At 46.2% G+C, this 24682-nt stretch overlaps 1 protein-coding gene across 6 annotated transcripts in view; it reads left to right on the top strand.

Moving 5' to 3' along the window:
- JCAD (junctional cadherin 5 associated) overlaps positions 1-24682 on the top strand; it is a 103063-nt gene that overhangs the window by 55167 nt on the left and 23214 nt on the right. The window contains exons 1-3 of one of the 6 annotated variants that reach the window (XM_065520469.1): positions 1137-1238; positions 7235-7351; positions 13350-13689. In XM_065520469.1, the coding sequence (XP_065376541.1) occupies positions 13409-13689 (281 nt within the window). In that variant the 5' untranslated portion in view covers positions 1137-1238; positions 7235-7351; positions 13350-13408. Of the gene's footprint in view, positions 1-1136; positions 1239-7230; positions 7352-13349; positions 17006-24682 lie in introns of those variants that run through there. The other 5 variants (XM_065520470.1, XM_065520471.1, XM_005564897.4 and 2 more) reach the window with 5 other exon arrangements.

Here is a 24682-nt window from a genome sequence, read left to right as displayed (position 1 = left end):
AAAACGTTAGTTATTGGTGTTTTGACAGCAAATACGGTCCTAAAATCATGATGTGGCTAAGTAGTTTTCTGAAAACTCATTTGGCAAGGTCACCAGTCCGCTGTGCCATCCATGTTTTGTCTAGGTGGACTTAACTAATATTCCCTGTCTCTCCCCAATGCATCAGCAATATTTCACATTTTTTGTCTTCTGTCTGCCTTCCAAAATTATGAAAACGTTTGCCCTGAGCACACCCAGGCAGCAGTCTAATCTTTCTGCCCCTTCCCGCTGTAACAGAAACATGGAGTGGGTTTGGTGTCAGGAAACGTTCATTCTGGTCTGAACTCTCCCACTGCCCTCCTATCTCCCCTCCTACCCCTGCCCTGTAGGCAAATCCTACTCCTGGCATCGGTTTCCTCCTCTGCCACAGGAGAGGATGGGCCAGCTGATCTGAAGGTGGCTTCCAGCGCATTAGTTGACTCGAAGACTTTTTTTTTTTAAGAAGTATATCTCAAGCTGTTGTCACCATCACTGTTTCCTTCTCTTCATAATATCAATGTGTTATGTGGGTGCGTTTGTGTGTGTGTGTGTATAGCTGTACTGTGTTCCTGTGTATGTATGTATATGTGCCAGTGTGTTTGGCTGCATCTGTGTGTGACTGTGTATGGGTGTTTTTGTGTGCACCTGCGTCTGACTGTATATGAGTGTGTCTGTGTGCACTTGTCTGTGACTGTGTGTTTGTGTGCATCTGTGTGTCCTGTATCTGTGTGTGTGCCTGTTTCCTGTGAGTGTGTTTGTGTGCATCTGTGTGTGGGTGTATATGAGTGTGTTTGCATACATCTTTGTGTGTTTGTGTGTAACTGTGAGTGTATATGAATATGTTTGCTTTGTGTGTATCTGTGAGAGTGTGTGTGTCTTTGGACATTTCCACAGGGTTGACGTGGCCCAAACCCAAGTGACAAGAAAAGAGGGAAGGGTGGTCAGCCTACTTGTGCCTTCCGCGGGACCCACGCGGGCAGACCCCCGAAAGCCTAGGAAGATCCTGGCCTGGATACCGCCCTCAGCGCCAAGGAGGCAGCCCCGGGCGGTGGGCGGGGCGGACCCGGACGGTGGGCGGGGCGGGCCCGGGCGGTGGGCGGGGCGGACGGCGGTGCTCCGGGCATGCTCGGCCTCGGCGGCTGCAGGCGGGGCGGGTCGCGCTGGTCCCCGGCCGGCCGGAGCGGCGGCGGCGGCGCGAGGCGGCATGAGGGAGCCGCTCGGTAAGTCCCAGCGTCTAACCCTCCTGGCTCCCACCGTCCATTAGGGCCGCTCCCACGGCGCTTCGCTGGCCTCACCCACAGCCTCCCGCACTCCCCCCAACTTCTCAAGCTGGGACGTCGCTCCGGTCCCAGCCACCCCGGCGGTGGGGGGTGTCCGCACACCCAGTCGCAGCCCCGCCTGGGCCCCCTGCACGGTGCCTGGCCCCGCAGCCTCGGGGTGGAGGGCGCCTGCCAGCCCGGGAGGGGTGTCCCCTCCCCTCAGGTGCCCTGCTCTGGGCGCGGGGGTCCCGGGGCGGGCACTGCGGGCCGCGGCTGGCGTTAGCGCTCGCGTCGCCCCTCGGCGCGCGGAAGGCCTGGGGGGCCGGGGTCATTCACTTCCCTCTCGAAGTCGCCCTCCCCAGCCTGTGTCCAACCCCTCCCGCGCCCTCGCGCCCTCGCGCCCCGACCTCGCGGACCTCACCCCGGAGCTGACAGCCGCTGCGCTGGGTCCCCGAGGTCCCAGTTCCCACGCTGCCCGGGCAGTCTGGACTGCCCCGGACGGTGGGGGCTCCTGTGGCGGCCCCGCTCCCGCTCCTGCTCCCGCTCCGGTCTCTGCGCGGTCTGCGCTGGGGATTAGGGCGCTAATCGCGGCTGCCTCCCAGCGAGTGCGGCTCCGGGCTGCGCGTGGGGTGGGAGAAGGGCAGGAGCCCTGCCTAGGAGTGCTGTAAATCCCCTTAATCAGCTCATTTATGGGATCTGGAGCCCGCCCACCCAGGGTCTCTGCGCTCAGATCTCCGCGGGCACCCTCTGAGCGGTCCACCCTCCGTGGACCCCATCTCCAGTCGGGGTCCGTTCACCCCCATAACGCCAGGGTTTACCTCGATGCCCTGGCCACAGTGGGGCCCAGCACTAGCAGCTAAACGGGCCCCTCTCGCTTCCTATCAAGAAGCGGAGCGCCTGGGATTCTTCTGGGCGTTTGTAAAGAAGCTGTGATTTCACTACTGAAGAAAAAAATAAAAATGAGAACTTCAGGCCAGCACTACCTGGGCATGTCCTGGTGTTTGGTCATCCACGCGCTTCAGGAGTAGAGGCCTTGGTGGAATTAGCTTGGGCACATCACCTCCCCACACCCACACCCACTGTACCACCCCCGCACCCACTCCACCCGCCTCACGTGTCCTCATTCCCTCCCCAAATCCAGTAGCTTGGTCTTAGTCTTGGGGAGAGGGGTGGGGCAGTGCAGACCACAACTCCCAGGGTTTCCTGTCCTGACAGTTTAATGTGATGTTTCTCCCACAACTTGTTTTCCTTCTCCAGCCTTTTGTCTTTTCAGATTTACAAGGAATAGACATCCCAGAGATTGAGGGCTAGGGTTGCAAAATACAGAGATTTGGGGGAAGGGGCCTGACGGGTAGGATTCAGGCAGCCAGAAATGCTCTGGCAAAAAAAGGCAGTCTGCATGGTGTAAACTGAGGGTCATGGGCTGTACAGGTAAAACTTTGGGAATGTCAGTTCATTTTAGAATTTTAAGACCACCCAGCAAAGCAAGAATGCATACAGGCTTTTTTGGAAATCATATGCAGATTCTATTTCATGGGACTTGTGTTGGTTTTCGTGTGAAATTGGGAGTTTGGTAAAGTCGTTTGGTTTTCCATAAGGTTCTGTGGATTGGGACTTAATTATTTACCTTGACATTAGGCGTCTGATTCTTAGTCACCAGCTTAACAAGCTTCCTAAAGTCTCTAAGTGTCACTCTGGGCATGCAGCATGTAGCAAACTGTTAGTCCGCCTGGAGTGGGCGAGCAAATATTTGTTGAACAGAGGCCTTTAATCTGCTGGGCCTTCCTCCTGTAAAACTTCACCCTTTGCTGCAGAGACTGGAAGGCCAGGCCCTTGGCAGGCCCAGGAGAATTAGGGGATTTGGGTGGGTGGAGAAAGCCTGTTTCAGGAAAAAAGAAGTTTGGCCTGAGTGTCCACATGCTCTGGACGACTTGACAAAGTCATCAGGGTTATCTAATAACTCATCTGAGTGGTCACAGATTCCAGGAGCCTGTGGTCTATTGTTCGGCAGCTATAAAATGTAACAGGGTTGGAGGTATACAAGGAAAATAAATAAGGACCAGTTTTTTTCACTTAAAAAAAGTAAATATGAAAAGATTCTTGTAGTCTAATTTTTAACATGCAATTTAAAAATAAATCCTAGAAATGTTATCAGTACAGAAAGCCCAGAAGTCTGTGGCTCCCCCAGGTTCTCACTGGCCAGTTTGGGAGGACAGTAAACACCAGTCATCCTTAGGAGTCCGGAGTTTTTCTTTTAATGAGCTTGGCGAAACTCCATGCTAATTAATCTGGAGAGAGTTTAGAACACAGAGCGTTGGAGTGAAACAATTGTTCTATTGTGGTTTTTATTTTGATAAGCAAAGGCTGTCTCTGAAGTCCTCTGGGCCTATGGCTGAACCCATTACTGCAGTTTACTTGGGTTTTTAACAGATGTTGTTTTTACCCCTTTGGATGAGAAGGGTTATCTCTCTCATTAAAACCTTGCTCTTGTGCTTTGTTTCAAGGGCCTGCTGATTGAAGGAATGTTGAGGTCCACTGACTTACAAATGCCAGCAGCCCAGGGAGGGGAGAGGTTGGGCTTTGATATATTCTTTAAACACTAAATGGTGTTTAGAAAAATACAGGAACCCCTCCCCCAGATACTAAAACCTCAATTATCTTGATTTGAATTGAAAGTGTCTTGTTAAAAATTTGGATTATCTAGAACTAAGTATCTTTCCCAACAACTTTCTATACATACGCTTGGGAATAGCCTGGCTAAATAGCCTGGCAGATTTATTATCAGATCGTGAAGTATCCTTAGAGTTTTGTGCTTGTTGGTTATCTTTATAGTTGACCTGTAAAGCTTGTTTTTTCTGTATGTAAATGAAAGAATTTAGATACTGTTAGGAAGAAGCACCAAGATATATTCCAAAGAAGGAAAGGAAAAAAAAAAAAAAAAAAAAAGCAAGCAACTTGTCTGTGTAGGAAGAATAGTTGGAGAAACAGAAACCAGATTGTTGCTACTGGTTATCTCTTGGCACAGTGGGATTACTAGGAACTTTTGCTTTTTACTTAAGCACTGAATTTTGCAGTGTTTACTTTTGAAATCACTTTACATGGCTTTTGTACATAGAAAATAAATAAAAATGTAAAGATTATATGAAATAATTTAAGTCGAACATTTTGATAAAGACTTGGCTTTTTTTTTTATTCTGAAGATATTTAAAAACAAAACCAAAAGTAGGGTAAGTTTAATGGAATATTTAAGGTATCTTTACATGTGGAGCTTGACATCTATGATGATAAGGGAATAAAATTCTATCCTATGATAATGTTTTACAGCTATTTTTGCAAACAGCCAAAAATTCCAAAAGATTTAAAAATCTTATCCAGTTTGAGTCCTTTCTTAATGACTTCTAATCTTTCAGAAATATTCATGAGGTACTTAGGGTCTCATAAAAAATATTGCTAGCCAAATCAATAATTGTGTGACACAGAATTTAGAGATGAAAGAGAAGACAGGAGAAAGAGTGTATGTGTGTAAGTGCATGTGTGTGTGTATTCACATTAGTTGTGGAAAGAAAAGAGGAGTCAGAAGAGATAATAGGAAAAAAATTCAGTGCATAATGTTGGGGACTTTTTTCTTTTTCTTTCTCTTTTTCTGAACAAATGCCTTAATACCAATCCACCCCAGCGAGATTAACGTTCTGAGATCCTTTTGATCTTAAACCCAAGTTTTCCAACTCATTTGTTTTTTTGTCACCTTAAAGAAAGCTAAGGTTGTCCTCCTAAAATGATTACTTCACAGATTAAATATGACTTTTTACATCTTGTGAGATTTTGACAACTTGAGTGCCTTGGCAGAGTTGGTCATCACACGTGTGGCATGGTAACAGCAGTCTGTGAGAACTTGGTGTCCCAGGACTTCAACTGGAACTGTTGCGTTATTTAATAATTAAGACTGGAAAGGGAAATAGCAATTCTATTGTTCATAGGAAAATACACAATTCTACCCTTAGGAAAAAATCTGTGGAAAGCATTAAAAACCTACGTGTCAGTTAGCAACATACTCCATTCTGGTTTGTTTTATGTCTTGGTGATTTACCTCTTGTTTAAAGAAAGTACTTTGTTATATATTAATCATAGCATTAGACCTAAATGTTGTCAGTTGAAAAGATATTTACACTGAACTGCCAACAATTTGAAGGACCAATTACATCTTAAGCATGGAATGTCAGTGAATACAACTGAAAAGCTTTAGTTCTTTTAGAGGAGTAACAATGTCTAATACCTTTTTACAATGCTGGTTGTAACCTTGTATTAGATTTCTTCAGCAGCACATGTGATTTTGGCTCCCTGAAAACAGGTTAAGAGTCTCTCTGGCAGATAAGGCACATGTACCATATACAAGAGCCTTATGTAATTTACTATTCATTTATTCTTTTCTTTTCTTCAATGTTTCTTTTATTGTCATTGAGTCTTCCAATTACATATTTTTAAAGATGCATTTTCCTAATCTAACCTAAGCAGCATTTCATTTATGAAAGTGTTTTTCTGATGATGAAATAGTTATATATAACTTAATTAAGTTATGTAATATGTTGGTAATATATTAAGTTATGAATAATGATGATTGGTGATGAAACAATATTGTTATATTAACATTATATAATAATGTGTATATTATGTATGTTGTTATATATACTTAAGCTAACATTAAGTATATGAAGTTAATATTAAGTATAGTAAGTATATGAAATTGTCAATATTTGACTATTTTTGACATGCAAAATGACAGTTTCATATGATTGGACCTAATACATTTCATGACAGAATATCATAAGATTCAGTAAAGTATAAATCAAGAAATTTTTTAAAAACTCAGAGTCCAGCCGAGCGTGGTGGCTCACGCCTGTAATCCCAGCACTTTGGGAGGCCGAGGTGGGCAGGTCACGAGGTCAGGAGATTGAGACCATCCTGGCTAACACGGTAAAACCCTGTCTCTAATAAAAATACAAAAAAGTTAGCTGGGCATGGTGGCGGGCACCTGTAGTCCCAGCTACTAGGGAGGCTGAGGTAGGAGAGTGGCATGAACCCAGGAGGTGGAGCTTGCAGTGAGCTGAGATCGCGTCACTGCACTCCAGCCTGGGCGACAAAGCAAGACTCCATCTCAAAACAAACAAACAAACAAATAAACTCAGAGTCCAATACCTCTGCTGATATTTTGGTATGTTTCCTTTCAGTGTTTTTTCCCCTTTCAAGTACATATGTATATAAATAAATTTGGTATGACATTGAATATAGGGTTCTGTATCCTGTCTTTATTATTTAGTATGGTATCACAAGCATTTCCCTGTGCTGTTGTATACCTGAAAACAGAATTTTATGCGTGTGTATACATATTATAGTCCACCATGTGGATGCACCAGAATTTTTTTTTTTTTTTTTTTTCCTGAGATGGAGTCTGATTGTCGCCCAGGGTGAGGTGCAATGGCACGATCTCTGCTCACTGCAAGCTCCGCCTCCCAAGTTCAAGCAATTCTCCCACCTCAGCCTCCCGAGTAGCTGGGACTACAGGTGCATGCCACCACACCTGACTAAGTTTTCTTGTCTTTCTGGTAGAGACGGAGTTTAACTGCATTGACCAGGCTGGTCTCGAACTCCTGACCTTGGGTGATCTGCCCACCTCAGCCTCCCAAAGTGGTGGGATTACAAGTGTGAGCCACTGCACCTGGCCCAGAAGTTTTTTTTTCTTTTCTTTTTTTTTTTTTTTTTTTTACTAAATTAGACATTTAGTCTAATTTTGTTATTATAATTAAAACTTGGATAAACATCCTTATATAAAACTATGTGTATCTCTGATTATTTCATTGGGATGAATCATAAGAAGTGAGATTATTTCATAGGGTTTCAGATGTTTAAAGATTTTGTTACATATTAATAATTTTTTTTCTTTTTTTTTTTTTTTGAGACAGAGTATCTGCTCTGTCACCCAGGCTGGAGTGTGGTGGCACAATCTCCGCTCACTGCAATTTCTGCCTCGGGTTCAAAGGATCCTGCCTCCTCAGCCTGCTAGGTACCTAGGACCACAGGTGAGCGCCACCATGCATGGCTAATTTTTTGTATTTTTAGTAGAGATGGGGTTTCACCATGTTGGCCAGGCTGGTCTCGAACTCCTGACCTCAAGTGATACGCCTGCCTCGGCCTCCCAAAGTGCTGGGATCAAAGGTGTGAGCCAGCAAATCTAGCTAATCACTTTTAAGAAGGGAAATACTCATTTTCATTTACATATAGCCTGCACCCCCCACCCCCCCCATTTATACACACACAAACAGGAGAACCCTTGTAGCTCCTCATGCCCTTACCAACAACAAGCATTGCTTTTTAAAAGTTTTAATCTCATAAGTGAATAATGGCATTTTGGTTTAATTTGCATTTCTTTGATTACAGGTGAGGATGACCATGCTTTTCATCTTTTTAATAGTATGTTTGTCTCTCTTTTTAAAGTTAATTTTTAGTTTGTGTTCTAGGCCAATTTTAAAAAGGAAAAAAAGCTCTGGTTGATTTAATGAGTTCCTTAATGTTTTGTTTCCTTTCACTGTCTTGAGCGTTGTAACTGTAAATATGAGAATTAAAATGTTTATTTTTATAAATGGAAAGGGAGAAGATGGTACCTGTTAAATGGCATTCATTCGCCAGTCTCAACCTTTAGTGATGAGAGAATCCATAATTGAAATAATACCATGTAGACCATAGCATTGCAAGGGAGGGTGCTGATGGGGTCTTATTTGTCTTTATATTCTTCAGCCCAGTGCCTGGCACTTCCAATGTAAAACAAGTGCCCTGATGAATTTACATTGGCGTAAGTGTGAAGCACCTGCACTCTGGGATGGAGAATTGCTGGATGTTTCGCTTCTGGCCTGCCTACCCCAACCCACTCCTTTCCTCAGTGGGTGGCCATTTATCTCTGCTCTTTTGGGTGGCCTCTGCATAGGTGCTAATAAGGCCAAGGTCAGAGGTTCTGTCTTCAGATGACCTATTTAGCCCTGCCTGTGTCATGGCCACAAGCTGTACTCTTTTTTCCTGGGGCAGCTGACTTCGATGCCTGCTGCTCATCACAGGCGAGAATAGGCTAGAGAAAGGGGGCTGCTCCCTAGAGCTAGAAGGACTCTAAAGAACCTCTAGTTCAGCCTTCTCATTTTACTCTTTCAGGAGAAGACTGAGACCCAAAGGGTTCTCTCCTTTCCTCCTGTGCAGTGACTCAGGCTTGATTCAGCTCACAGATAAATACCTTGCACCATTGAGAAACAGACACTCATCCCAACAGCAAAGCGGGAGGTAACCCAGCCCTATGCTCAATGTCAGTGGATGGTTAACAGCAACTTCCTAATTTTATAATCCCTTCCATTTGAATAGACACCATAGAGCTAATATTTAAAGAACTTTGAAAAGGTGCCATGCAATAAGATCGCTGCACAAGTGGTCTTATTCAGGTTCTTTGGAAGGACACATAATTAATCTTTGATGAAAATCCATTTGATGATGATTTGGGGAAAAGAGAATTTTGTGAGACTAGGTTGGTTAAATCAAAATCAAATGAGCTGTCATCTTCTCAAACCAACAATTATTTCCAGTTTCTATATTTCTATTAATGGAATGATCATTATCCTCGTCACTGAGGCTAAAATCCATTGTACTTCTTCTCCTGAAAATTACTCTTATTATTCCTTTTTTTTCTTATCCCCTTTGCCAGCCCCCTGTGCATGTTACAATAGAAAGGACTTGTAACTACAGGTCCCCCATCTGTTCTCGCTCTATCCACTTTAGTCCTCTGCTTTCCTGCCAGATTTCCCTTGCCCAAACCCATTTGTGGTTTGCTGTTGTCTACTCAAATTAAGTCCAAATTCTATTAATGTTGCAGATAAGAATGGCTATTTCTATATAGGACTTTTTTTTCTTTAAGAATTTATTTTTTTAAAGTTACTCATCTCCCACTTATTATATATGCATTTCAGTTTCATACAGCATGCTTTATGATAGCCCCATGTTATTTATGAAAAGCTCAAAACCCCAAATGATGAAAGAGGTCTGTTAAGGTCACAAGGCAATTGCATGGTGTATTCGAGAACGAATCACATTACTGAGCATTTAAACATTAACACCAGCATTGCCATCAAGACGTTATAGTCAAGTGAGGCATCAATTCGTGTGTGTGTGTGCGTGCGCGCGTGTATGTGCATGCGTGTGTGGTGTGTGAGAAGAGTCATCTAGAAGAGTCATCTAGAAGGGTCATCCTGCTCCTAGAGAATAAAGGAGAATTTTTTTCCTTTTAAATACATGGTTTTTAATTTTAATGCCACTATGCCTTGTATCTTTCCTTATTTATGTTCATGGATTATTTGGTAAATTAGGAAACTTTTTTGATGTTAAGGAAGAAAATATAGATGGGTGAACCTAAATTAGTAGCCTGAACTTTGAAGCTAGACAGATCTAGTTCAAACCTTGGATCTAACACAAGCTGTGTAACCTTGGACTGTCAGCCTCAGTTTTCTTGTGAAAATGGAGAAGTTTCTGTCTACATCGAGAAGTTTGCTGGAAGCATAGAATGAATGAAAGTGTGCCAGTACAAAATCTAGCACATTACAGATGGTCATTAATAGTTGATGTTATTAGATTTCATGTGTGCTGCAATCCTGGGTTAATAGTTCAGGTTTTTCCTTGGAGTTTGTAGAGGAAGAGTTTATTGGGCTGCGGGGGAGGGAAGAATCCATTAACTACGATTGAAAGATATTCTTACTAAATATAATTACCATGCAAACACATAGCCATATTGGACCAACCTATCCAGCCCCAGGAAGAAAATGCCCCACATCTGTGTTTTGTGAGGGTTATATCTTCTCTGCCATTCTGACAAATGGACTGTAGCACAACCAGCTGTGTGCTGCACATGCCTGTTCCTCAGTGTGTTTGGTGGCCACTTGGAGTACAGTGCAATTTGCTTTTATTTTAAAGAGCCCAGCATAGTAAGAGAGAGAAACTGAGTGTTGTGAGACCTAATGCTAACTTTAACTGTGATGCTGACCCTGTGTGTGATGTTGAACCAGTGAGCCTGGGGACTTTGTTCTAGGCTGCCAGGATTCTGTTACTAAGCCATTTCTTTTCCTTCCTTCCTTCCTTCCTTCCTTCCTTCCTTCCTTCCTTCCTTCCTTCCTTCCTTCCTTCCTTCCTTTCTTCCTTTCTTTTTTCTTTCTCTCTCTCTCTCTTTCTTCTTTTCTTTCGTTCTTTCTGACAGCATCTTGCTTCGTCACTCAAGCTGGAGTACAGTGGCATGATCTCGGCTCATGGCCACCTCTGCCTTCTGGGTTCAAGCGATTGTCCTCCTTCAGGCTCTTGAGTAGCTGGGATTACCGGTGTTTGCCATCATGCCTGGCTAATTTTTGTATTTTTTTTTTTTTTTTTTTTTTTTTTTTTTTTTTTTTTTTTTTTTTTTTTTTTTTTTTTTGAGACGGAGTCTCGCTCTGTCGCCCAGACTGGAGTGCAGTGGCCGAATCTCAGCTCACTGCAAGCTCCGCCTCCCGGGTTTACGCTATTCTCCTGCCTCAGCCTCCCGAGTAGCTGGGACTACAGGCGCCAGCCACCTCGCCCGGCTAGTTTTTTGTATTTTTTAGTAGAGACGGGGTTTCACTGTGTTAGCCAGGATGGTCTCGATCTCCTGACCTCGTGATCCGCCCGTCTCGGCCTCCCAAAGTGCTGGGATTACAGGCTTGAGCCACCGCGCCCGGCCTAATTTTTGTATTTTTAGTAGAGACAGGGTCTCACCATGTTGTCCAGGCTTGTCTCAAACTCCTGGCCTCAAGTGATTCACCCACCTAGCCTCCTAAAGTGCTGGGATTACAGGCGTGAACCACTGTGCCCAGCCTCATTTCTTTACCCTTGGGATAATTCTACTCATAATCTATTTTAAATGCCAGTTCCCCTTCTCATACACATACACATGCTCTTTGCCTAATGAACTCCTAACCATTCTTCAAAACCTAGCTCAAACAGTTCTGTCTCTCATTTGTGCATTTTCTCAGCAAGTATTTATTGAGTGCATACTGTGTGCAAGTTGCTGGGGATAAAGTGTCAAACAAACCAAAGACCCTGCCCTAAAGCCTGACTCTGTGTTCCTGAAGCCCTTTGCTTGTGATGGGATCTCATTCCTCTATAATCCCTCACATGGTGGAACTTGCTCTGTTGAGTCGAAGAACAAACTCTTGCTTCTCTGGTCCTTCCTTGTCTGTTGAAGCAAATGACCCAAGTTGTACAACTCCCCGAAAGACATGCAGTAGGAGTGTCAGGAGTGGCAGAGTTGCTATGGAGATTTTTCTACTAGTACAGTAGCTGCCAGAGCTTGTCAGCTTCCATAAAATATAGGGACATAATGGAAAATTATCAACTTCCAAAGTTTGGTACTCTCCATGCTGACAGGCGAGACTTTCCCTACTGTAATCTAGCAGGTGATGAAGAGTGAGGACAGGCACAGCAGAATTGTGCAACGGACCCAAGTAAGAGCTCCCAGTGACAGGAAGCACATGCTGCAGGCATCTTCCTTTCACCTGCGCATGGACCAGCAGGCGTTTCCTGGCCATTGTTCGCCATGGCTGCAGCAACTCTATTTCCGTCCACCAGCAAAGTGGGGCTGGAGCTGGCTGAGCTTTTCTGGTGGGGCTGGCTTTTGTGGCTTTTGTGTGCCTCTCACCCAGGCCAGCATTACCATCAGCCCTCGTGGAAGCAGTGGTGGGTGGATCCGGCTGACCAATCTGTCTTACGCCTTATCATCAAAGGGAAGACTTAGGAAGAAGGATGTCCTCATGTAGGAATAAACAGGGCGGCTCTGCCTCTTTTGCTTTCAGGTAGGTTTCTGCCCATTTTCATTCTTTGTGGGCACTCTCGTTTTGTGCAGCCTACACTGGAGGAAGTTGCTGCTGTTGATTCAGGTACTATAGCAGGATTTGGGTGTGGACATCCTTGGCTGAGAGATGCAAAAACTTTTCCCCAAGATCTACTAGAAAGAAATTTGATTCATAAAAGTTTAATAAGGAGGCCGGGTGTGGTGGCTCATGCCTGTAATCCCAGCACTTTGGAAGGCAGAGGTGGGTGGATTACCTAAGTTCAGGAGTTCGAGACCAGCCTGGCCAACAGGGTGAAACCCTGTCTCTATGAAAAATACAAAAAATTAGCCAGGCGTGGTGGCGCATGCCTGTATTCCCAGCTACTCGAGAGGCTGAGGCAGGAGAATCGCTTGAACCCAGGAGACGGAAGTTGCAGGGTGTCGAGATCATGCCACTGCACTCCAGCCTGGGCAACAAGAGTGAAACTCTATCTCAAAAAAAAAAAAAAAAAAAAAAAAAAAACTTTCATAAGGAAAAGAGAACTTTGGTATTGTATAGTGAGTTGGGTGTGTATGATTGATCAGTGTGTTGTTTGTTTTCTCATCATGAACCCAAAGAATTAAAATCTATTTTTGGTTGCTAGTTAACTGCCATGGAGGGGCTGCCCTGGCAGTTGCTGCTTCAGTCGCTTCCGCTGAAGCGTATCATGACTGTGTTGATTAAAGATCTCACTCTCTCGTAGAGCAAAGGTATGTCTACAGGATGAAAGCAGGGGCATGTCCTGAGATTAAGCTGGATATTGGTAGTTTCTCTTTTTAGAAACATGAAGGAGTCATTGCAGCTCCCAGATCTGTATTTTTTTTGTCCACACTCCTTCCGCCTGCTCTTTCTGAGTGGGACAAGGGGAAGGTGGACAGTGTTGATGTCACTGCTTAAGCGCCGTGCCACATGCTCTTCTACCAGAGGCAGCCATCGAAGGGTGAGGTCCTCAGGGTTCCACGACGTCCTCTAGAGCCAGAGCCACACCCACTTTCTACATGAATAGAATGGAGAGCAGTTTCAGGCAGAGCCATCCCTGTGTCTCCTCTTTCTGTGCAGGTTCTGTGTTGTGTCCATCACCGTGGTCTGGTTTGGTGGGGGGACCACGGGACGAGGAGGTGTAAGACTGACCCCCAGGGAGACCTGGTCACAAATAGAGCTCTCTGTTGTTCCGCAGTGCTGGGTCCTGCCACCACCATGGTTCCAGCGGTTGAGCTCTGCTGAAGCCTGGGCATCATGTACAGTGTAGAAGACCTCCTGATCTCTCATGGATACAAACCGTCGAGAGACCTCCCGGCACCGCGCGAGGATAACCCCAAGGGGCGCCAGGCAGCGAGGACTGGGACACGAGCAGGCCAGGGCCTGCAGAATGGGCATGAGGATGGCCCTGCGGCCCTCACACATCGTAAGATGTCCGCGGGGAAAGGACACGTGAGTGACTCCGAAAGCCGCCGCAGCACACCGAGAGGCCCTGGGGAGGCCCAGAGCACTTCTGCTTCCAGAACCTCAGAGGCGGGGTAAGTTTCCCTGTGAACCCACCATTCTCTTTTGACTCAGGAGTTAGCAGTGGGTGATGTGCAGGCAAACTCTTTCAACTCTGTGTTTGGCCGGGGCCAATGAGGGATAAATGGTATTAGACACAAGAACACTTTTTTTTTGTTTTTTGTTTTGTTTTGTTTTGTTTTTGAGACGGAGTCTTGCTCTGTTGCCCAGGTTGGAGTGCAGTGGCACAATCTCAGCTCACTGCAACCACCTCCAGGGTTCGAGTGATTCTCCTGCCTCAGCCTTCTGAGTAGCTGGGATTATAGGCATGCGCCACAACGCCTGGCTAATTTTTCTATTTTTAGTAGAGACAGGGTTTCACCATGTTAGTCAGGCTGGTCTCGAACTCCTGACCTCATGATCTGCCCGCCTCGGCCTCCCAAAGTGCTGGGATTAGTAAGCCACCGTGCCTGGCCACTTTTTGTTTTTTTTAGAGACAAGGTCTCACTGTGTTGCCCAGGCTGGCCTCCTGGGCTCAAGTGATTCTCCCACCTCAGCCTCTCGAATAGCTGGGCCAGGTGCACACAACCACACCTGGCTAATTTTTATTTTTTGTAGAGACAGAGTCTCACTGTGTTGCCCAGGCTGATCTCTAACTCCTGGCCTCATGCAATCCTCCCACCTCAGTCTCCCAGAGCACTGGGATTAGAGGCATGAGCCACCACGCCCAGCCCAAGATCACTTGTTTCCACTGAGATATTCAGGGTGTTCCAGCAGTACTTAGCACAGGGCTTTGCCATAATGGGCCTTCAATAAATAGCAGTGAGTAAACACGTTCTATCATGCTAAATGCCATGTGTTAGGACTCTGCTGCTTGGATCCCTTGTAATCTCTTCATCTTGCCTCAGTTAGGAGTCATTTTAGAACTTCATAAAAGCTAGTTCACAACCACGCACCCATTCACAGTGTATTTGGCTTTCTTATTGACATAATTCAACATTTTGCAGGTTACAGAGAGTTGAAAAGGGGTCTGTATTCCCCTCAGTTTGTAAGACAAAACCTTTCTTCTGGTATATTCATATCATTCCATTGGCTTCTGACCTATCTTTTCCTTGCACACACTCTGGCCCTAATGTGGGATCCCATCTGAATACAGCTGCATCTGTGGGTGTTTCCTTACAACAAAAAGAGAGGGCGGGTTGGCTAGGGGAACAGGATGGTAAAAAAAAAAAAAAAAAAAAGAATTTCGGCAGCTTGCCACAGAGCCAGGCTGGGACAGGAGCCCTGAAGCCCTCTCCCAGGCAGTTTCCACCTGGAGGAAACCTTTGTCATCCCTTCCTGACATTGCATTTGCCTTTAGTGCTGCACTGGGACCAGGCACAGATTGGGGAGGAAGAGCTGTGAGTCTACAGAGTGTGTTATGTAACTGCATGTCAGCAGTTAGATATGGACGAAGGACATAGACAGAATCAAGGACCTTTCTTTAAGAGAAACAAACACACCAAATGGGCAAGTCTGATGGGAATGAACTCGCCTCCCATGGTTAAAGGTCACCCTTGCAGAGAAAGGACCTTCCTTGTCGGTTGACAGTTTTCAGGCAAAAATCGGAAGGATTTTGTTTTTAGAGTCAGAGCACTTAACACATTATTGGAGAAAAGCAAAGGTGAGAGCCCTCATTTTTGCCCAGCGTAGTGAAAGCAGGTTTAAGTTGCCAAGTCAGATTGCTTCTCCAGCGAGGGGCCAGAGGAGTTAGCACTGATGGAGCCAGGCTCAGGGGGAAAAGTCACAATGAAGAAGGAGCTGGAAGCTGTTTCTGTTTCGCCTTGCGCTTTAGAACTCACACTTCAGTCGACTACTGTCAAGGCCTTCACTTTCTTGACCACCATTTTCCAGCATGGAGCTGGAAGAGGGAGCTTATGGGTGAGTTGGCTGAGGGTTCAGATAACCTTAATGACTACCACACAAACTGGTGCTTGTTTTTTTTTTGTTTGTTTGTTTTTCATTTAGTTTTGTGCTGAGTATATCCGTATCTTCCAACCTGGATTTCAAGGTACTGAGATTGTACCTTGTCTCCTATCTCTTTTGTTTCTTGTACAGAGTCTTACAGTACTGGGCATATATGGTTATTTAATACATGCTCATGAGTTCAATTTATTCTTTCCCCCATTGTAGCAACTGTTGAAAAGCAGAACGGTCGGTTTCTAATGAAGTAAAGACAGGGCTGTGGAATCCCCGCAGATGGACCATGTAGGTTATGTGGGGTCTCCCTCAAATTTGAGGGGCTGGATCAGAGTTGAGTCCCACGGTGGGAGGCAGGAGAACCCCTTTAGAATTCTGTGTGGGCAGTGTGGCTGCCAACCTCATCCACAACTCGCTTAGGACTTTCTAGCCCCTCGTGTGGTAACAGGTTCCTGAGGACTGTGGCATAATCAGATCTGCAAGCTGCCTTTCTTTCCGTCCTGAGTGAAGGGCTCAGATAAGTGGCTTTGTGTAGCCCTGGGATGTTTTCATACAGATGACAGAGTTCTTGACAGATCTGGCCTCTTGTCCATGTTGCTGAGACTGGCCGATTCACTTAGGTGATGTAGAGTAGCTTTTGGATTGAAGGTTGGTCCTAGGGTGGAAACAGCAAATGCATACATGTTTGCAAACATCCCTCCCAGTGCCCCAAGCCTCAGAGACTGGCTGCGAGGTTCCCTGGGTTGAAATGAAAGACTATTTTTTAGGTGCCCAATAGAGAACTGAAAATTGGAGGGAAACAGAAAGGTAGGCATGAAGGAGAATTGTTTTTCCCCATCAGAAACAAAGTGCTTTGGGAAGAAGTAAATAGGTGTCAATAGTAAACAGCTTAAATTTAAAAAATAATAATAATAAGAGAAGCCGATACTACTATGGCTTATGTGAATTCTAAATCTGATGGATAAATGGTGCTGTCAGATCCCAGTCTTTGGTTACTCAAAAGCACAGCTGTGGTCTTGCTGCCTCCTCCATCCCACACAGTGACCTCTGCTGGGCTGGCCTCCCGGTCTAGGGGGTGCCTAGAGCCCAGGATAGCCCTGTCCAACTTGAAACCATCAGTGTGGTTGGGAAGGGTCACGAGGGTTCCTCTTCTGCAGTTTCTTGGTTGAGGGCTGCCTTAAAGTGTGTCCCCACACTTTGGGCCAGTCCTCAGCACCCCACTGATGTCCTGGGAAAGATGGAGGTCAAGGTCGTTTGGAAGGCCACAGGGGCTGATTGAAAATTTGTTTTATTCTGACAGGATAGTGGCGACCTAGGCATTTTGGCAAGGTTATTGTCTTATAACTGAAGAACATTGCGTTCATCCAATGTGTGCTGCTGTTAACAGGCCAGGTAATTTATGACGAATGGAAATTTATCAGTTCACTGTTCTAGAGGCTGGGAAGTCCAAGGTCAAGGTGCTGGTATCTCATGAGGACCTTCTTGCTGTGTCATCTCATGGTGGAAGGTGAGAGAGTGAGAGTGAGATCAAACAAGAGAGGGCTGAACTCATCCTTTTATAAGGGCACCAGTCCCACCCAGGAGGGTGGAACTCTCATGACCTCATCTCCTCTTAAAGGCCCCGCCTCTTAATACTGTTACAATGGCAATTAAATTTCAACAGGAGTTTTAGATGGAATAAACATTTAAACCATAGCAAACACAAAGTCCAGAGGATGTCACTGGCCATCAATGGCCACTCAGTGCAGCAGTGGAGGGAGCCCAGCTTGGGCCATGACTCCCCCACCCACCCCGGGCTGCCAGAAGCCTTGGGGCTGCCTCCCTGCAGCAGCGCTGGGCCTGGCTGAGCTCTCCCCAGGTAAGGCCTGTTTTTGTTTGAAAGGAGCACTTGATTCTGTGAGCTCCTGGGGTTACCATCACTGGATGGTCTTTTCTCAGTCCCTTGTCCTCCACCCTCTCCCTGGCATGCATGGACGTGTGACAGCTCCCAGAGCCCAGCTGTGTCCCTTTCCTGTCTGGAGAGGCCTATAAAGACTGCATCCTGACCTGTCTACACGAGATAATGCACATAACACTGCTTTTCTGTGGACGTTGTAAAGGGAGCATACATGGAAGGCAGGATTATCCATCATCTGGGGCTTAGCTGGAATATCAGCATTGTCTGGTGAGAATGGTCAGGACTGTTCCTTACCCTCTAATGATTAGTATTAGTTTAGAACAGAGTTTCTGATTTAAGGACCAGCTCTATCTAGTAAAACTTTTTTTTGTCTTTTTCCCTTTCTACTCGAGGGACATCTAGTAAAACTTAAAAAAAAAAAAAAAGAAAAAGAAAAAAAAACACAAATATGAAGCTTTGATGAGATTTTCGAGCATTCAGGATACTTGTTTCCTAATGTGCTGAGGTGGCTGTTGCTTTGAGCTTTCACTATTAGCAGATCAAGTAGTAGTGAGCATCTAGGACAGGAGAAGAATGACAATTCTGTTGTGAAGGAAGGCAAAGGAGCGTGTGAACTTGCTAAAAATCTCTTAGGTGTAAGTAGTGGAGAAGGACCAAGAGTTGGTTCTCCTTGTACATAGTTTATCTAAATTGATGAGTAGACAGTAATTGTTTTTGGAAGCTACATGTTAATGTGTTGGGCCATTGTTCGTATGACTGGTAACTTTACCAGCGTTTAAAGCACAGCAGATGGACTGTGAAGCCTGACTGTGGGACTCCTGGCTCAGGGGCCTTCCTTGCCCCTGGGCTGAAGACTTCCTAGCAGTAGAGTTTCCCTCCTTGGTAGATCCTTTGGAAGGTAGGAAGTGGAACCTACCTGAAAGGAAAGGGAGGGGTCGTTGTAAGGATTCATGGAGAGATTCAGGACCATTCATAGGAAATGGAGAAAGACTGGCTGGCGTCCCCCTGGACTGTGGGTTGTTCCCCTGGGGACTCATTCATCTCTGTCCCCCATTGCCACCCATCTCTGCGTCTCCAGGTACTTGTTTATGCTCCTCTTCCCTTCCCTGACAGCTTCTGCTTCCCCCTACCTCTGGCTGGCGGAGACTTAGACTCCACCCTTGCTCCTCTTGACGGCTTAGCTTCAGAACCCACTGGTGACAACTGCCCACATCTCTTAGTTGAAACTTTTGAAAAAATTGAGTTTTAGACAGCCAGTGGATGCTTGAGTCTGGGTCAGGGTGTCTGCCCCCTCCGATCAGAGGGGAGGGGCTGGACAAGGGAGTGGGAGGTTGGATGGGGAGGAGGGAATGACCAGGCATGGATGCCTGAGCTTTCCCCACTGCAGGGGCTGCGGGTGAGGACAGTTTGCAGGCCACAGGGACTGCCTGTGAACCCCAAAACATGTTCTCTTCACAGACCATTTGACAAGTAACACTAAAGACTTGGCATTTTCCCCTTTTTAAGTCATTGACTCCGCAGAGAGCTCATCTAGATGCTAGCCCACTCCTAAATGGTCTCAGTTAACAGAGTGTAGTGATGAAACTGGCTGCAGGCTTTGCATGAAAGTCACTTACGTGGTCCAGGAAAAGACCCACAGGCCATGTCCGAAACTTGCCTGCTGACACACACACACACACACACACACACACACACACACACACAGATTAAGAGGAAGTGGGCAAAGAGGAAAAACTGTGTTATCTGCACATGGAGGAAACTGCATGCTTAAAATACAAGTAGCCAAAACTAAATAATACTTAACGATCATTAAAATATGTAAAAGGCTGTTATCAGGCACTCAGGGTTTCCTTAATGTGTTTCCTTTGAAATATTATAATCAGAGGAAGCTGTAAAATACTCTTAACATAGCAGAGGTTTGAAGCTGAAAGTTATACCATAATTGGCTCTTCTCTGCATAGCCCCAGGAATTCGGGTAAGATTTTTTTGTTAGTTACCCATGAGAATAACTTGTAATTATCTCCTGTCATCAGCGGCAGTCGTAACTAATGAGAGACTTAGCAACCTAGGGAGAGTCTCTGATGTGGTGGTCTGGGGCCCTCATCTTGGGAGGTTTCTATTCGATCAGTAAACATCCATTCTAGATAGTGCTACTGGATATGGTAAACAGTTCATTTTCAGGGTCTTTTAAAGCTTCTCTTAAATCATATCCTGCTTATAAGGATTTTCCAAAAACAGAGAATGCTTCAAGTTTAACATCTGTTTATGTTCCTCTTTCTTTTACAAACTTATAAATCCACAAACACGATTTGCCTTTTCACCGCTTGTTTCCCATCCTAAGCATTAGCCGTTGGTATTTTGACCTTGTTATGGGGTTTGCCTGTCTCTCTTGAGGGCTGGCATGCTCATGAACACCAGGAAGAGGCCGCCTCTTCCCCCACTGTCTTCTGTATGCCCTTCTCCTTGGTCTCGTTCGTAAGTGTGGAAACTTCCAGAAGGGCCTGGAAACTGGTCCTCTCTCCCGCGTGCGCCCCATGTGGCTTTTACCAGCACCAGTTTCCCCACTAAAAGGCAGGTTGTGGCCCTTGAACACGAGGCTTCTGGAAGTGCAGTGGTGCGGAGGCACAAGCTTCTGGAATGACAAGGAAGATCCAGCGGCAGCACCGCCGAGGGCCTCATGTGTCTTGGTGGTTATGCCATCCCCAAGAGGAGAGTTGTTCATGTGGAATTCTGCCTTCAGCTAGAGAACTGGATGAGTCCGAGAGCTAGGAAATGCCCCACGGAGAGACACTGAGGGTGGGAATGTGAGACGGGGTCCAAAAGAGACCCGAGTGGGTCTTCCAGTCCAGCCCCTTTGCCTCAAAGATGACTGTGCCTCTGCGTTCTCGATAAAGGACAGGGTGTGGACTGGGGGTGTCACTGGCGGGCTGCTGTGCACCAGCTGTGGGGCCTGGGGGCCTTTAGGCAGCCTCCCTAGGGTGTCATCACCAGAGACCCAGCTGCAGGGTCCTTCAGGCTCTCAGGAACCCACGCATAGTGACCGCCTTTTCTGCCTCTCATAGCCCTCATCTTGGCTTCTGAAGAACCGTGGGTCAGAGGCACCGCAAATACTCCATAAATATTTGTTGAATAAACGAATAAATAAATGAAAGCGAGAGTGGTGCTAGAAAAAGGCAAATGAGAAGCGAGGCTGGTCTTTCTCTGTGTCAGTGATGGCACTGTGGGGTTCACACTGGTGTACGTGGTAAAAATCTGACATGCCCTTATTAAAGAGAAAATATGAAAATACTGAAATAATCTGCCTTACCTATTAGATACGCATGAGAGAGAATGGATTAGAGCTTCTCTTCCTGCCTTGTTTTAATAAATGAAATACTGGTTTGTTCTACATCCATATTGTGGAAATGGGTGTAGCTTCTTCGTCAGAGACCAGCCATCCCGAGGGGGAACAGCGTCTCGTGATGACAGTCGGCTCTGTCACTCTTTCCTGGCATTGTGAAGGCCCGTTGATTACAACTTAGACAAAGACAATGCCGATCCGAAATAATCATCACCTTCAGACAGACACTTGGTTCTTCACCCTTTGCTGTGTGCCACCCGCACCCCCTTCCCCAGGAGATCAAGCAAACAGAGCTTCAAGATAAGCTGCTCCATTGAGAATGTAATTTAATTGAGTTAATACTAAATGAAACAAGGGCTTCTTACGTGTCAGGCACGGTGCTAACCACTCTGAATGTATCATTTAATTCCTCCCAGAATACAAAAAGGAAGGCTTAGTCCGTCCCTGCAGTACAGATGAGGCATCAGAAGCCGAGGCCAGTCCGGCTACCCAGCCATCAGGTGGGAAGGGCCTCACGTTGTGGGAGGGAACAGTGTCTGCACTGCGTGCAGTCACCGGGACTTCTCCTGGTCACTCGGGTGGGGAACCATATCTCTAGTGCTTCCTGTCCCTGCCTGTGAAGACACCCTCAGGGGTGGCTTCCAGTAGGCCCTGGGATGCTCCCGGGGTGATCATTGCTGTGGAGGGACAGGGTCCTCTATCAGTGGGACCCTAGCGTGGGAGGAGCGTCAGCGTATGGCCCTGTAGGGAGTCTGCCGCTGACTAAGGGCCACCCAGTGTGACTTCTTGCCTTTACATTGATTAGAAGGCGTCAGTGTGTCCTTGCCATGTTAATCAGTAAAAGGAGTGGGCTCATTTGAATAGCTGGCGTGAGTCAGAGGTTAGGGGTTTGCGACTCAGCTTTTTTTCCTTCAGAAGTGCAGTTGCAGGAAGGATGTTGTTCAGAGATGCCCTGACTTACAGTGAGAGGTTCTAGCACCTTCGTCAGGGACATGTTACTGCACACAGCTGGCGGCTGCCCCAGGAACCCTCACCAGCTCCACCTACCTTTTCTCCAGGGTATTGTTTTCCTTCTTCCACGTGGACCTGTGCCCTTCTTCCTTCATTTGTATATTTGTATCCCTTTGCTCCATCCTGCTTCTCTCTTCTCTCTTTTCTTCTCTCTTTCTCTTTTCTTTTTTTTCTTTTCTTTTTTTTTTTTTTTTTTTTGAGACAGGGTCTCTCTCTGTCACCCAGGCTGGAGTGCAGTGGTGCCATCTCAGCTTACTGTAGCCTTGACCTCCCAGGCTCAAGCAATTCTCCCACCTCATCTTGAGTAGCTAGGACTACAGGCACTCACCATCACATCTAGCTAATTTTTCTTTTTAAATTTTTTTTGTAGAAACGGGATCTCCTTATGTTTCCCAGGCTGGTCTCTAACTCCTGGGCTCAAGCGATCCTCCTACCTCAGCCCCTCAAAGTGCTGGGATTACAGGCGTGAACCTCCATGCCGGGTCTCTCTTTGTCTCCTCTACCTGTAGGTGGGTCAGTGGTCCACATCAACGAGGCGTCCCCTTCCATGAGCGATCTCCCAGCCCCTGATTTTGTTACGTGCATTAAAAAGATATACTACTAGAATTACCACGACAGTTTCCAAGCTGGCTCCATCCTTCACATCAGCACCAGCTGTGAATTTACTAATTTATGCAAAGGAAGCAACCACCCAAACCCCAGTCCCAGGGGCGGGGCCCGTGGACCGTGGTCTCCGACTTACCTTGCGTGTATAAAAGTTCTTGACTAGACCTTGCAAAATCAAAAGTCTGCTGAAGCCCTAACCCAAAGATGATTCAGAAACCTGCTGGCAACCACAGAAGAGCAATTTGTGTCCATTTCTAGCCATCAGAGTTTAAAAAATATTATGGTCTCGTGGCTGGCCAGGTTGGCACTGTAGTGGCGATGGCTTCCAACTTCTTTTTTTTTTTTTTTTTTTTTTTTAATTTTTCCATTCTGAGCTCATCTTTGTGGAAGCCAGACCCAAGCACAGGAGTTCAAAGCCCGTGCTGTGGAGGAACTGTGACTTCAAGGGCTTCCATCCAGGTCGCTATCAGTGGGTGCCTTTCCAAAATGCCTCCTACTTAATTTCCTCTGTGCACGTTGATAACTCAAGTGCCTTTGAATTGCTTTCCTGTGCCCCTTCTTCAAATGTCCAAATTTAGCATCACTTCTAAGTCCTCGAATTTATCATGCTTCCTCTTCCAGACCCATTATTTGTGTATTTTTTTTTTTTTTTTAAATAACAAAACTGTAACCTCCGGAAATAGTCTGCCAGGTACTTTATGTTTTAACTGAATCTGCACTGTCTGTCATCTGGAGTCATTCATTGTGACATCATAAAAAGCAGGCCTGACAATGCATTCGCAGTCCGACTGGGCATTTGTGGATTTTCTAGTTACAATTCTGCCAGTGCAACCTACAATTCTTGTTCAAATTGAACTTTGCTGAAGACTGATATTTATCCATTATATTTTCAGAGCAGTTTTCTCTTTTCTGACTGACCTTTAATTTTATGCTAACCTCTATACTTCAGTCTTCATCTTCTCTGGACCCCAGATTTCCCCTTTCCAAAATTAGCCCATTCGTTACCCTGTGTCAGAGGGACGTTTGCACAGGGTGGTACTGAATAGACCAAGGCATGCCGAAAAATGAAATTGCAGGCTTCCAGACCCAGAGAGCTTTCAGAGCAAATTCTGGAATGGAACATGGCTGAGGCCCTCACAGAAGCATGTTAGGCACCTGACACTGGGGTTGGTGAATATGAGCCACTCTAAAGAGATGCCCAAAGCCCCTTCTGCCAACCAGAAGAGAACGCTGCTCCTGGCTCTTTCAGTGAGACCTACAGCCTTGGTGCTCAGTTTCTGCATCTAGATACCAATGGCTAGATACAGATGCCTGTGGAAGGGGAGTGGGTTTTGAAGGAACAGGCTAGGCCAACATGCCATGACCATCCACTGGTCCAGAACATGACACTAGGGTTGGAAAGCAATAGAAAGCAGTAGGCATCTGCTAGACTGCAGATTTGGGGACCAGGAAGGGATCGCTGGATAAAGGCATGGCTTTAGTGGGGCCTCCCCAGCCCCACCCCAATGACCACAGCAAAGCACGGCTGACTGGACTTTGAGGGCCCCCACGGGAGGACAAGGCTCAGGATTTTGTTCATGCAGGGGGGAAGGGTAACTGTCTGTCTCACTTCCCACAGAACCCCCAGTTCATCAGGCGGGCAGCAAGCCTCTAGCTGATTTTTTAAGTTAATCCACACATCTGTCCCGTGCTGCTGGGTATCAGGCCCAGTGCCAGGCTGTAGCTGCCCCAGCGATAACAAGTCAGTGCGGCTCATGAGGACCTTGGAGGCCACTGAGAAGATGGAGAATGTAAGCCAATGGTTACAGGCATTCCAAATGTTGCTATTTTTTTCTTTTCTTTTTTTTGGTTTGAGACGGAGTCTTGCTCTCTACTGCCCAGGCTGGAGTGCAGTGGCACGATCTCAGCTCACTGCAACCTCTACCTCCTGGGTTCAAGCCATTCGTCTGCCTCAGTCTCCCAAGTAGCTGGGATTAGAGGCGCCTGCTACCGCGCCTGACTAATTTTTTGTATTTTTAGTAGAGACAGGGTTTCATTCACCATGCTGGTCAGGCTGCTCTCGAACTGCTGACCTCAGGTGATCCGCCCGCCTCAGCCTCCCAGAGTGCTGGGATTATAGGCGTGAGCCACTGTGCCTGGTGCAAATGTTGCTATTCTAAGGAGACTTTCACTTTTTAAAAGAAGGGTATCATTTTCCATTGTGGTTGAGAAGGAG

The sequence above is a fragment of the Macaca fascicularis genome, chromosome 9, assembly GCF_037993035.2.
Source record: "Macaca fascicularis isolate 582-1 chromosome 9, T2T-MFA8v1.1".
In the NCBI taxonomy this organism is placed as follows: Eukaryota; Metazoa; Chordata; class Mammalia; order Primates; family Cercopithecidae; genus Macaca; species Macaca fascicularis.
Note: the sequence above shows the minus strand (reverse complement) of the source record. Positions and strands in the feature narration are given on the sequence as shown.